Source organism: Orcinus orca, chromosome 5, assembly GCF_937001465.1.
Source record: "Orcinus orca chromosome 5, mOrcOrc1.1, whole genome shotgun sequence".
In the NCBI taxonomy this organism is placed as follows: Eukaryota; Metazoa; Chordata; class Mammalia; order Artiodactyla; family Delphinidae; genus Orcinus; species Orcinus orca.
The window spans coordinates 14601214-14616793 of NC_064563.1; the positions used below are offsets into that span (position 1 = coordinate 14601214).

General features: G+C 39.9%; 1 protein-coding gene across 2 annotated transcripts in view; it reads right to left on the bottom strand.

Moving 5' to 3' along the window:
- The window catches only part of CPNE4 (copine 4), a 577135-nt gene that overhangs the window by 148145 nt on the left and 413410 nt on the right, over window positions 1–15580 (bottom strand). For both annotated transcript variants that reach the window (XM_004283421.3, XM_033412228.2), the window contains exon 5: window positions 8526–8600. In XM_004283421.3, the coding sequence (XP_004283469.1) occupies window positions 8526–8600 (75 nt within the window). The remainder of the gene's footprint in view (window positions 1–8525; window positions 8601–15580) is intronic.

Sequence of the window (15580 nt, forward strand, 5' to 3'; positions counted from 1 at the left end):
GGCGTTGCAGTGGTTAGGGTTCTGAACTTTCACCACCTTTCACTGGAGAGGGTGCGGGTTCAATCCCTGGTCAGGAAACTAAGATCCTGAAAGTCAAATGATGTGGCCAAAAAAAAAAGCTTTGCTGAATTTTAGAGCATAAGCCACCCGTCTCCTTGCATGACGCTGCAATAAATCTTTCTCTGCTCCAAACTCCGATGTTTCAGTTTGTTTGGACTCACTGTTCATCGGGCACACGTACTTGCACTAACGTACATATCTGCTCAAGACATTTGCCCCTCGAACCTATTTCTGTTTCAATACTCATGTTAGAGAACCAAAGCCTCCCTCCCCAATTCCTAGTGTGGGCACTTTAGCTTGTTCTGCGTGCCCTTGGGGCCCTTCTCCAGGATCCGCAGGCTTTGACCCCTGAGATAGATTGTTGGTCCCTCAGGAAATGTATATATCAATTGTACTTAAGAATTGCTCAACACACTTGAGGAATGCTATCAGTTATTTTTCTTCTTCCTTTTATTGATAATTTTAAATGTTTGCTATCGTTTTTTCAAAAAATAGAAAATATAGAAGAAGAAAAATGTAGCCCATAATCCCACCCATAATACCACAACTATCAATAACATTTTGATAAATTTTTTTCTAGAATCTAGACATAATTTTCTTTCTTTCTTTTAAAAAATATTTGTGGGTCTTCCCTGGTGGCTCAGTGGTTGAGATCCTGCCTGCCGATGCAGGGGACACAGGTTCGTGCCCCGGTCCAGGAAGATCCCACATGCCATGGAGTAGCTAGGCCCGTGAGCCATGGTCACTGAGCCTGTGCATCCGGAGCCTGTGCTCTGCAATGGGAGAGGCCACAACAGTGAGAGGCCCGCGTACCGCAAAAAAATAAAATAAATAAAATAAATAAAAAATATTTGTAATTGTACACTATATACACTTTGGTACCCTATTTTTTCCTCTTGGAAGTATATTGCAATGTTTTTTCTGCTTTATTTCACATGATGTTTAGGATTGGCATGGAGTTGTCAGGAGGATGTACTGTAACAGGGAAGAGCAAAATCTGACTCCATGTTGGATCTGTTTCTTTGACTTTAACCTTTGCTTTTCATTGCTTTTGTTAGTATAATCATACATAATGGTCTGCGTCAGGGAACCCTGCCCCTCTGCCTAAACGTTAAACTAATGGGCCTTTGTTCAGCTCACAGGGAGACAATCTGACCCTGCCCACCTATGAATGGCTGTAGAAAGGAAGAAATTCTCACATACCCTCCCCAATGCTGGCCAAGCCAGGCAAAACTAACGGCCCTTTTACTTTACTTCCTCACCTCCTCCCCATCTCTGTTCTATAAAAGAAGCTGGCATCCAGAGCCCGGTAAGATGGTTTGGGGGACACTAGTCTGCCATCTTCTTGGTCTTCCAGCTTTCCGAATAAAGTCGCTATTCCTTGCCTCAACATCTCATCTCCCGATTTATTGGTCTGTTGTGTGGCGAGCAGAGTGAGCTTGGACTTGGTAACAGTACTATAAATCAAGAAAAGAAAGATCAGGATATAATCTTTGTCTTCAAGTAAATAAAAAATCTAACATGTAGCACACTGGCTTTCAAATCCTGATTCCACCATGTACAGTCTGGGTGAGCTCGACAGGATGTTTAATTTTTCCATGTCTCGGTTTCTTTATCCATAAATGGAGAGGGTATCACCTTTTCCTCATAGCAATGCAGAAGGATTATAGTTGCTGATACACCTGAGTGTTGAGTCCAGTGCCTGGCACATGGTCAGCACTCAGAAAGCACTACTGCTATTAATTATTACCAATAAAAGAGAGAATGCTTGAGGACACTTAGTAAAGCACTATACAAATATCAGGGATGATTACTATTTTTTTAAAATGTTAGTAAGAGCTCTTTTTTTAATATAAATTTATTTATTTTTGGCTGCATTGCGTCTTCGTTGCTGCACATGGGCTTTCTCTGGGGCTACTCAGAGAAAGCAGGGGTTACTCTTCATTGTGGTGCGCAGGCTTCTCATTGCGGTGGCTTCTCTTGTTGTGGAGCACAGGCTCTAGGCACATGGGTTTCAGTAGTTGTGGCATGCTGGCTCAGTAGTTGTGGCTCATGGGCTCTAGAGCACAAGCTCAGGAGTTGTTGTACACAGGCTTATTTGGTCCACGGCATGTGGGATCCTCCTGGACCAGGGCTTGAACCTGTGTCCCCTGCATTGGCAAGTGGATTTTTAACCCCTGTGCCATCAGGGAAGCCCCAGGGATGATTAATATTAAGAAGGCATCTGAGTTCTGAAAATAAAACAACTCATAAGCAGCTCAAATACATCTAAAATGTACACTCAGAGATTCATAGTTAAAAACAACAAATCTGGGCTTCCCTGGTGGCACAGTGGTTGAGAGTTCGCCTGCCGATGCAGGGGAAACGGGTTCGTGCCCCAGTTCGGGAAGATCCCACATGCCGCGGAGCGGTTAAGCCCGTGAGCCATGGCCGCTGAGCCTGCGTGTCCAGCACCTGTGCTCCACAACGGGAGAGGCCACAACAGTGAGAGGCCCGCATACCGCAAAAAAAAAAAAACAAAAACAAATCTGTGTCTAATTGTTTGGTTACTTGACCACAATCTGGAATTTTCAGCTTCCTTTGCTTCATCATCAGCATTAAGATGGCCCTTGGGACAGTTCAGTACAATGAAAATTAATGATATAGGCATTTTACTGAAGTTTTGCTATGGTAAAATGTTTTAATAACTTGGAGGCTATGTCCCTGCTCTTTTAGTCCAATATGAAAGAAATTTAGTCAGGTGAGAGGTCAGTAAGCAATCAGCAGAGGTTTGAAAGAGAAAAGGAAGCAGTGCATAGCCATGACAGTGATCATGAAAACAGAATATTGGAACTAGAAAAGATTGTTTGAATGATATGGGGTCATATCCAGATTCTATAGCTTCCTTGCCTTGCAACTTTGGGCAAATTCTTTGACCTCACTATGCATCATCTGTAGACTGGAAATAATAAGACCCATTTTTAAGAATATGGTGAGTTTGGGAGGTAATGTAGTTAGACACTTGACACCTGGTACATTGTAGATGCTCATGAATGATAATTTGCTTTCATTAATGCAGGCTGGATTAGTTTTAAGGCAGGCATACCTGAACATAGTAAAATCACAGCGGAGCACAAGAGAGTTAATGTTGCTATAGAACAGGGGTCAGCAAAGTATGGTAGGTGGCCCAAATTCAGCCCACTGCCTGTTCGTTTGAGGTTTTTTTTAGTTTTTTAAAAATTTATTTATTTACTTTTTGGCTGTGTTGAGTCTTTGTTGCTGTATGTGGGCTTTCTCTAGTTGCAGGGAGTGGGGGTTACTCTTTATTGCAGTGCATGGGCTTCTCATTGTGGTGGTTTCTCTTGTTGCAAAGCATGGGCCCTAGAGCACACAGAGTTCAGTAGTTGTGGTGTGTGGGCTCAGTAGTTGTGGCTTGCAGGCTCTAGAGCACAGACTTGGTAGTTGTAGTGCACGGGCTTAGTCGCTCTGTGGCATGTGGGATCTTCCTGGACCAAGACTTGAACCCGTGTCCCCTGCATTAGCAGGCAGATTCTTAACCACTGTGCCAGCAGGGAAGTCCCATACTGCCTGCTTTTGTGAATAAAGTTTTATTAGAACATCGCCATGCTCATTCATTTACGTATTGTCTATGGCTGTTTTCATGCTGCAAAGGCAAAGATGCATAGTTGGGACAGAGACCATACAACCTGCAAGTCTAAACTATTCACCATCTGACCTTTATAGGAAATGTTTCCCAACCTCTCCTTCAGAGACAGATTCAACTGCTTATACAGCACCCCATCGAACTAGCATCATGGCAATATTAAAAAATACAGCTTATAATGATCATGATTACATATATGAAGAGCACCACGTGAGAATCAGTTCCAACACGCTGTCGTGAATACTTTCTTAGGAAAGGGAGGAGAAAGAACACTTTGTCAGCTTGAATATTCCAAAGGGATTACATTCATATCTCTACTTGTTAGATTAATCACCAACTAGCTGCTAATGTAATAAATGTGATTTAGGAGTTAAAAAGCCTATCTCTCCACAAAGTGAATTGCATTAACAGTAGACAAATAAGTTATTTCTTGCAAGCCTCGTCTATTTTATATGTGGCTCTCATGAAGCCTACTTCTCAGATTTCAAGGACTCTGGGTTTCCGTCCTGAATAGATAGCTGCTGGTTTCCTGGACAGCATTGGAAAGAGGAGTTTAAAATGACAGAAAATGACAAAAAAGGGACATTATCTGTCATTGTGGTTTGCAAAATTACTATTATACTCCACAATAGCAGTTCTCAAACTTTTTGGTCTCAGGACCCTTTTACACTTAAAAATTACTGAGGACACCAAGGAGCTTTTGTTTATGTGGATTATATCTGTCAATATTTTACCATATTATAAATTAAAACTGAGAAGTTTAAAAAATATTCATTTGTTATATCATTTTAAAAGTAGTAAAGATAAACCTATGACATCATAATAAAAAATAACATTTTAATAGAAAATAATTATATTTTCAAAATGTATAAAACTGTCAGGAGAATGATATCATTTTATATCTTTGTAAATCAATTTAATGACTGAATCAATAGAAAGCAGCCGGATTCTCATATCTGTTGTTGCATTCAATCTGTTGTGATACTAGGCATCATGTAGCTTCTGGAAAACCACTGTACACATGTGACAGAATGAGAGTGAAGAAAGAAAATAATGTCCTAATATTACTATGAAAATGGTTTTGACCTCATGCATTCTTCTGAAAGGGTCTTGGGACCTGGGACCACACCTTGAGGAGTGCTGCCTTGTAGTATATGTACCCTCACCTTCCTCTTCTCTGGCTCCCCACTTCCCCAACATACACGGGAACATAACCAAGTTCTCCACAGCCCAAGACCAGTCCAACTTGTATTCATTAACCCTCTTCCCTGAAGAAGATTTAGATTGTAGTTAGGCAACCTGATTGAGTCCCTCTCTGTTACTGATTATCTGTGAGTGTGTGTGTGTGTGTGTGTGTGGCCTTTGGTAAGTCATTTCACATCTCTGAACCTCGATGTTCTCATACATAAAAGAGAGCAATTGATTTAGGCAGAGCTTTCTACCAGAGGTATGTGGATACCTGGAGGTTACCAGAGTTACTGCAAGGGGAGTGGGGTTCCAGATCTCCATAACTATTGTCTGAATTGGATATAGTGTATTTTTCCCACATATTCATACTGCAATTTTTCCAATGTATATAGAAATTAGTTGCTCTCATAATACTAATTGGAAAATGTTTTAAATTAAGAGATTTGTTTATTTCAGTGGCTTTTAGTCATGGTCTATTTTCTCAATTAATGTAAGATTAACTGTTAACATGCAGGTAGCTACACCCTCATTTAGTGCTAAAGGCTAGAAGGAGGTCCTCCTTGGGAACCTCTGGGAACGCTTTTACCAGCTGTGACATGAAATAATTGAAAGCAGCCGGATTCTCATATCTGTTGTATTCTCATATCTCATATCTTTGTATTCTCATATCTCTCATATATATTCTGATTCTATCACAAAAATACTGTGGCAGGTTGATTTTCTACTACAACGTCCACTGTCCACACGCTTTTCTACATTATGACTCCCCCATCAAGGCATGGAGTCGCTCTCCTCCCCTCAACTCTGGGCTGCCTTATGACTCACTTGCATGACTTTGAAGCCTAGGTCAGAAAAGGCCACACAGCTTTTCCTTGCTTCTCTTGGGATGTTCTCTTTGGGAAAAGCCAGCCACAATGTAGAAAGTGTGACAAACCTAAGACCACCGTGAAGACAATCTAGCTGACCGAGCTGGTGGAGCCAAGACTTCCAGCCATCCCATGTGCCAGGCATTGAGTAAAGCTCCTCCACCAGCTGAGTATAACTGAAGAATTGCCCAGTTGAAACCTGCCTGAATTTCTAACCTCAAAATTATGACATATAATAAAGTAGTTGTTAGTATATTTTGCCCGGTTTTGAGGTGGTTTGTGATGCAGCAATACATAACCAGGCAGCAGTGTCTTTGTGTAAGTAATCTGGCCTTGCTGAGCCTCTGTTTCCTGAAGAGGTTGTGTGAGATGATCTTCATGGTACCATCTTGCTCCTCAACTCTACAACTTTGCCCTCTCTCCACTTGAGACCATTCACCCCCCAGTCCACTGGAGCAGTGGCCTCTGTTTTGGTCTGAACAGGGTCCGCTCCCCTCTGGGTGACTGAGTCTGGGAGAGATACCACCATATTATGGAAGACCTGGGGTCTCCAGCTCCATGATATTGGGGTCTCAGCAATGAGCAATTGAGGGCCCTGGACAATCAGCACAGCTGAGGGTGGGAACGGCCATCGAGAACCACGGTAAGTGCTGCATGGGGCTCTTTCAGTTCTGTGAGCAAGCAAGCACTCATTTGAATGAAGGGAAACTGCTCAAACACCTTAGAGCCAATGTACCCACTAACAAACCCCCATAGCCCCTTGCATTATAACATAAGTCAGCTAGAGGACATGATTAAGTGGAAAGAAGCCATTATAAGCCATTAAGTGAGTAGCTTAAAACTGCAACACACTGACCCAATGGCTTATAATTGTCACCAGGAAAGATGCTACAAAGCAGTCTGGTGAGTTATTCTGAAACTTGAAGATGACGGGAGAGAAAGAGCACGGTGATCACAGGAAGTGAGGGATAAGAGCTTACACCCCACAGACATCAACGCACTCTACAGTTCCCAGCACCTCGCTCAACTAATGTCAAAATGTAGCAGTTTGTGAAAGTGTCACACAATCCCCTCAGGACAAAAAAAATCCAAATATAATTCTTTCTTAAGAACAAAGTCTTTCTTAATGTCCCCAGGCAAAATGGATTAACCTTTTCAGGATTCTCTGATTGTGTATCATCCTCTTATGGCTCTAGTATCATTATATCACTTGTTGTTTAAATTGATGTGTCACTTAGATGGTGAATTCCAGGTTGTGAGTGTAAGAGTAGTTCAAAGTGTGCCCTTTTCCCGCCAACTGATGCATAACAAGCATACAACAAAGGTTTGGTAAATGAATGATGAACGAGTGGATAAATGAACAAATAAGAGAGTGAATTAATGAATGCATAAATGGACTGAGTACTTTTTGTAGGTGAAAATGAACTATGCCAGGATATAAACTGCTGCTTAAGGCTATGGGGAATTGCTTGAGTGCTTTACCTTTTTTCAGCCTAATGCCTGTAAGCAATTGTTTGAAAAAGCAGTCCCACATCCCTGTATCGCCTCTTCCTTAGTTGTATGCTTGGAAAATGGAGTCCTTTGTGAATACATTTATGGATATGATGTGCTTTTTGACTCAAGGATATGGTTGGAGGGAAATAATAAATATATGGTGAGGTTGGAGAGGAAACTTTTTTTTAAAGGGGTGGAGACTGTAGAACTTTTTCTGTATATACAAGATTAATACGGCCTGTGATAGGGTGGAAGTTGTGAGATACAACAGAAAGAGTACAGATGGGAGTCAGACTGACATGGGACTCAGTCCTCAGTTTTACCACCAACTAGCAGGGTATGGTGGCCATGAGCACGTGCTTTGCAGACCTCCTACTCCAGGGAGTGTAACCTACCATGGACCCCAGCTGCTGTGCTCCGAAATCCAGCCCTGCCCTCAGTCCGAGGCCAGGCTGCCTGTGGGCTGCTCCCAGCCAGTGCTGTGTGTGTAGGGGATATAAAGGCACTCATGGGAGACAAAAGACTCTCTTGCTGGCTAATTTTTGCTCTAGGACTCCTTGATGGCCTTGTGGAACCTTCCTTAGACTACATGGCATTGCAGGAGCTGCCACTTCTCTCCTGCTCTCCTTTACTTATATTCAGACTTACATTGTGGTCTGTCAGCTCTCCCAGATTTCCTCCCAATGTTCCCTACACACGCATTTCTTCTAATAAAATCCTTGCATTGTTAACCCTGTCTTGTTGTCTCTTTCTTGGACTATCTGTATAACACATGGTGTGACCTTAGACAATTACTTCATCTTTGAATCTGTTTCTTCATTAATGTCTAAACAGGGTTAATAATACCTGTTACATGGGTGCTATAAGAATGACTAACTGTGATCATACTTGAAAGGCTCTTAACCAGGTACCTGGCAAATATAGATGCTTAATAAATGTCACTTTTCTTCCCTTTCACATCTCCTCTTTTCCTTTGAAAAGTTCCTGGCACTGGGGTTAAATTGCATTTACTTATGCACATATGACCTGTGGCATTTGGAAAGAAATGAAGTCTTAGTGTAATAAAGTGGTCCTGTTTTAATTATAGTCCTTCCCACTTCTCATTAACTGCTTCTCAATTTGGGGGAAGCTTAACTTTGCAGACCTCTCTGAAATGTTTGATGTGTTTAATAATGGGAGTTGAAAGGGAAAAAATAGCTGTGAGGGAGAACCTTATTAACTTTGTGTGCTAGTTTTATTACTACCTTCGATAAAGCTGATGCCAAACACTTTACCTTGTCATCCAGTTTCCGTGCGTTGAAGGCAAGTTCAACGTAGTCATCATTGCCAGATAATTCCTCAGCAATCACCTAAAGGAAAAAGGACACATCAGGTGCAGTGGCAGTTGGACAACTAAGCCCAGGAATTCATGAACAATTTAGCTCATGTTTGATCCAAAAATCAACAAAGACTGACATTTGGCATGGAGTTTCCCACAACACAGTAAAGATGGTACAGCATCAACAGGTGTACAGGGAACTCCCTAGAACAGACCACAGAAGATAACTAGATCTCATCTGTGCTGAGCATGAGAACATGAGATATGGGGTGTAAGCTAAGGGAAGAGGTTTTGGAGGAGCAATTAGGAAGAGCTTCTTCCTTCAAAGGTCACACAGCACTGAATGGCATGTCCATATATTTATATACATTTTCTTCTTTGGGAAGTGACAAAAAAGGAGGAGCAGGCAGCAATATTTCTTCACTGTTTTGAATCACACCAACAAGGGATGGGGAATAAACTGGTCTCTACATCCTTTCCAGACCAACGATCATAAGGTCACCAAAGAAATATTCTAATTCCACTGTTTCAAAAAGACTGTCCTTGGGCTTTGAGTGAGAGAGAGAGAGAGAGGGAGAGAGAGAGAGAATAAGGAACTATACCCTTAACTCTCAAGAACAGAGAATTTCTGACAAAGACTTTGACATAAGTGAAGAGATAATAACCTATCATCTTTTTTCATAAAATATCACTTCCCAATATTGAATAGTGACTCTCAAAACCTTGGAACAGAAACTGGTGGAAAAGAAGTGAGGAGACAGGCCTGAGGAGCAGGGGCGGGAGGTTCGAGACTAAGATGGTGTGAGAGCCATGTGGAGGACAGGATCTTGGGGCTCTAGCCAGGTGTCAGGGCTATGCCACTGAGGTGGAAGAGCCAAGTTCAGGACACTGGCCCACAAGAGACCTACCAGCTCCACATAATATCAAATGGCAAAAATCTCCCAGAGATCTCCATCTCAATGCCAAGACCCAGCTCCACTCAATGAACAGTAAGCTGCAGTGCAGGACACCCTATGCCAAACAACTAGCAAGACAGGAACACAACCCCATCCATTAGCACAGAGGCTGCTTAAAATCATAATAAGGCCACAGACACCCCAAAACACACTACCACACGTGGACTTGACCACCAGAAAGACAAGAACCAGCCTCATCCACCAGAACATAGACACTAGTCCCCTCCACCAGGAAGCCTACACAACACAATGAACCAACCTTAGCCACTGGGGACAGACACCAAAAACAATGGAAACTACGAACCTGCAGCCTGCGAAAAGGAGATCCAAAAAACAGAAGGTTAAGCAAAATGAGAAGACAGAGAAACACACAGCAGATGAAGAAGCAAGGCAAAAACCCACCAGACTTAACAAATGAAGAGGAAATAGGCAGTCTACCTGAAAAAGAATTCAGAATAATGATAGTAAAGATGATCCAAAATCTTGGAAATAGAATAGAGAATATACAAGAAACCTTTAACAAGGACCTAGAAGAACTAAAGAGTAAACAAACAGTGATGAACAACACAATAAATGAAATTTAAAATTCTCTCGAAGGGATCAATAGCAGAATAACTGAGGCAGAAGAACAGAAAAGTGACCTGGAAGATAGAATAGTGGAAATAATTACTGCAGAACAGAATAAAGAAAAAAGAATGAAAGGAATTAAGGACAGCCTCAGAGACCACTAGGACAACATTAAACAAACCAACATTTGAATTATAGGGGTCCCAGAAGAAGAAGAGAAAAACAAAGGGACTGAGAAAATATTTGAAAAGATTATAGTTGAAAACTTCCCTAAAATGGGAAAGGAAATAGTTAATCAAGTCCAGGAAGCACAAAAAGTCCCATACAGGATAAATCCAAGGAGAAACACACCAAGACACATATTAATCAAACTATCAAAAATTAAATACAAAGAACAAATATTAAAAGCAGCAAGGAAAAAACAACAAGTAACACATAAGGGAATCCCCATAAGGTTAACAGCTGATATTTCAGCAGAAACTCTGCAATCCAGAAGGGAATGGCAGGACATATTTAAAGTGATGAAGGAGAAAAACCTACAACCAAGATTATTCTACCCAGCAAGGATCTCATTCAGATTTGATGGAGAAACTAAAACATTTACAGACAAGCAAAAGCTAAGAGAACTCAGCACCACCAAACCAGCTTTACAAGAAATGCTAAAGGAACTTCTATAGGCAGGAAACACAAGAGAAGGAAAAGACCTACAATAATAAACCCAAAACAGTTAAGAAAACAGTAATAGGAACATACATATCGATAATTACCTTAAATGTAAATGGATTAAATACTCCAACAAAAAGACACAGACTGGCTGAATGAATACAAAAACAAGACCCATATATATGCTGTCTACATGAGACCTAGGGACACATACAGACTGCAAGTGAGGGGATGGAAAAAGATATTCCATGCAAATCGAAATCAAAAGAAAGCTGGAGTAGCAATTCTCATATCAGACAAAATAGACTGTAAAACAAAGACTAGTACAAGAGACAAAGAAGGACACTACATAATGATCAAGGGATCAATCCAAGAAGATATAGCAAATGTAAATATTTATGCACCCAACATAGGAGCACCTCAATATATAAGGCAAATACTAACAGCCATAAAAGGGGAAATCGACAGTAACACACTCATTGTAGGGGACATTAACACCCCACTTTCACCAAGGGACAGATGATCCAAAATGAAAATAAATAAGAAAACACAAGCTTTAAATGATACGTTAAACAAGATGGACTTAATTGATATTTGTAGGGCACTGATCCTAAAACAAAAGAATACACATTCTTCACAAGTGCCCATGGAACATTCTCCAGGATAGATCATATCTTGGGTAAAAAATCAAACCTTGGTAAATTTAAGAAAACTGAAATCATATCAAGTATCTTTTATGACCGCAATGTGATGAGACTAGATATCAATTATAGGAAAAAATCTGTCAAAAATTCAAAAACATGGAGGCTAAACAATATGCTTAAATAACCAAGTGATAACTGAAGAAATCAAAAAGGAAATCAAAAAATACCTAGAAACAAATGACAATGAAAACACGATGACCCAAAACCTATGGGATGCAGCAAAAGCAGTTCTAACAGGGAAGTTTAGAGCAATACAATCCTACCTTAAGAAACAAGAAACAACTGAAATAAACAACCTAACTTTATACCTAAAGCCATTAGAGAAAGAAGAACAAAAATACTCCAAAGTTAGCAGAAGAAAAGAAATCATATAGATCAGATCAGAAGTAAATGAAAAGGAAATGATGGAAATGATAGCAAAGATCAATAAAACGAAAAGCTGGTTCTTTAAGAAGATAAACAAAATTGATAAACCATTAGCCAGACTTATCAAGAAAAAAAGGAAGAAGACTCAAATCAATAGAATTAGAAATGAAAAAGGAGAAGTAACAACTGACACTGCAGAAATACAAAGGATCATGAGAGATTACTACAAGCAACTCTAGGCCAATAAAATGGACAACCTGGAAGAAATGGACAAATTCTTAGAAATGCACAACCTTCTGAGACGGAACCAGGGAGAAATAGAAAATATAAACAGACCAAACACAAGCAGTGAAATTGAAACTGTGATTTAAAATCTTCCAACAAACAAAAGCCCAGGACCAGATGGCTTCACAGGCAAATTCTATCAAACATTTAGAGAAGAGCTAACACCTATCTTTTCTCAAACTCTTCCAAAATAGAGCAGAGAGAGGGACATTCCCAAACTCATTCTACGAGGCCACCATCACTCTGATACCAATACCAGACAAAGATATCACAAAGAAAGAAAACTACAGGCTAATGTCACTCATGAACTTAGATGCAAAAATCCTCAACAAAATAGTAGCAAACAGAATCCAACAGCACATTAAAAGGATCATACACTATGATCAAGTGGGGTTTATCCTAGGAATGCAAGCATTCTTCAATATACGCAAATCAATCAACGTGATACACCATATTAACAAATTGAAGGAGAAAAACCATATGATCATCTCAATAGATGCAGAGAAAGCTTTTGACAAAATTCAACTCCCACTTATGATAAAAACCCTCCAGAAAATAGGCATAGAGGAAACTTTCCTCAACATAATAAAGGCCATATATGACAAACCCACAGCCAACATTGTCCTCAATGGTGAAAAACCGAAATTATTTCCACTAAGATCAGGAACAAGACAAGGTAGCGCACTCTCACCACTATTATTCAACATTGTTTTGGAAGTTTTAGCCACAGCAATCAGAGAAGAAAAAGAAAGAAAAGGAATCCAAATTGGAAAAGAAGAAGTAAAGCTGTCACTATTTGCAGAGGACATGATACTATACATAAAGAATCCTAAAGATGCTACCAGAAAACTACTAGAGCTAATCAATGAACTTGGTAAAGTAGCAGGATACAAAATTAATGCACAGAAGTCTGTTGCATTCATATACACTAATGATGAAAAATCTGAAATTGAAATTAGGAAAACACTCCCATTTACCATTGCAACAAAAAGAATAAAATATCTAGGAATAAACCTACCTAAGAAGACAAAAGACCTGTATGCAGAAAATTATAAGACACTGATGAAAGAAATTAAAGATGATACAAAGAGATGGAGAGATAGACCATGTTCTTGGATTGGAAGAATCAGCCTTGTGAAATGACTCTATTACCCAAAGCAATCTACAGATTCAATTCAATCCCTATCAAACTACCACTGGCATTTTTCACAGAACTAGAACCAAAAATTTCACAATTTGTATGGAAACACAAAAGACCCCAAATAGCCAAAGCAATCCTGAGAAAGAAAAACAGGGCTGGAGGAATCAATCTCCCTGACTTCAGATTATACTACAAAGCCACAGTAATCAAGACAGTATGATACTGGCACAAAAACAGAAACATAGATCAATGGAACAGGATAGAAAGCCCACAGATAAACCCATGCACATATGGTCAACTTATCTTTGATAAAGGAGGAAAGAATATACAGTGGAGAAAAGACAGTCTCTTCAATAAGTGGTGCTGGGAAAACTGGACAGCTACATGTAAAAGAATGAAATTAGAACACTCCCTAACACCATACACAAATATAAACTCAAAATGGATTAAAAACCTAAATGTAAGGACAGACACTATCAAACTCATAGAGGAAAATATAGGCAGAACACTCTATGACATAAATCACAGCAAGACCCTTTTTGACCCACCTCCTAGAGAAATGGAAATAAAAACAAAAATAAACAAATGGGACCTAATGAAACTTAAAAGCTTTTTCACAGCAAAGGAAACCATAAACAAGATGAAAAGACAACCCTCAGAATGGGAGAAAATATTTGCAAATGAAGCAACTGACAAAGGATTAATCACCAAAACATACAAGCAACCCATGCAGCTCAATATCAAAAAAACAAACAACCCAATCCAAAAATGGGCAGAACACCTAAATAGACATTTCTCCAAAGAAGGTATACAGATTGCCAACAAACACATGAAAGAATGCTAAACATCATTAATCATTAGAGAAATGAAAATCAAAACTACAATGAGATATCATCTCACACCAGTCAGAATGGCCATCTTCAAAAACTCTACAAAATAAATGCTGGAGTGGGTGTGGAGAAAAGGCAACCCTCTTGTACTGTTGGTGGGAAAGAAAATTGATACAGCCACTATGGAGAACAGTATGGATATTCCTTAAAAAACTAAAAATAGAACTACCATATGACCCAGCAATCCCACTACTGGGCACATACCCTGAGAAAACTATAATTCAAAAAGATTCATGTACGAAAATGTTCACTGCAGCTCTATTTACAATAGCCAGGACATGGAAGCCACCTAAGTGTCCATCAACAGATGAATGGATAAAGAAGATGTGGCACATATATACAATGGAGTATTACTCATCCTTAAAATGGAACAAAACTGAGTTATTTGTAGTGAGGTGGATGGACCTGGAGACTGTCATACAGAGCGAAGTAAGTCAGAAAGAGAAAAGCAAATACCGTATGCTAACACATATATATGGAATCTAAAAAGAAAATGAAGAAAAACGGTCAGAAGAACCTAGGGGCCAGACGGGAATAAAGATGCAGACCTACTAGAGGATGGACTTGAGGATATGGGGAGGGGGAGGGGGAAGTTGGGAAGGAGTGGGAGAGTGGCATGGACATATGTGCATTACCAAGTGAAGATCGATGGCTGGTGGGAGGCAGCCGCATAGCACAGGGAGATCAGCTCGGTGCTTTGTGACCACCTAGAGGGGTAGGATAGGGAGGGTGGGAGGAGAGATATGCAAGGGGGAGTATATATGGGGACGTATGTGTATGTATAGCTGATTCACTTTGTTATAGAGCAGAAACTGGCACACCATTGTAAAGCAATTATACTCCAATAAAGATGTTAAAAAAAAAGAAGTCAGTAGAAAAACAACAACAACAACAAAAATATAAGGCCCAATGTAGCTGCATATAGGTTAAACCACTGCTAAATCATGTTAGGACTTCACCATGCATTCGGAGGCCGTAATGTGTGGACACCCTTATCAAATTTGTTATGTGGAGACACTGAGCTTTAATTCAATTTTATCTCCATTCTATCTGAGATCAACTTTTCCATTATGAGTTGGGTTCATCTGTTCTGAGTACACATTGGTAGCCTCTGGAAATTTTTATTTTATGCATAATATTAAAGCTAAAAGAGTTGTCTAAAGAGGGAAGGATCCTTCCAAACGTGTGAGCACCTGAAGAGTAGGGAACATGGGTCCAGATACATAGTGAAAACTGAAGAACTACTTGATAAACCAGAAATCATCATATTTACATTTTTCATTCAATTCTCTTTTGTCCCATATCATCTTAATGCCTCTTACACTCCACTTGAGCTGAGGTCTTTAACTATTTTGTGGTTACAGACACCTTTGGAAAGATGATGAAAGTTATGACCTCCATTTGCAAAGCCTAGAAAATTTTGCACATACTTTTAAGTG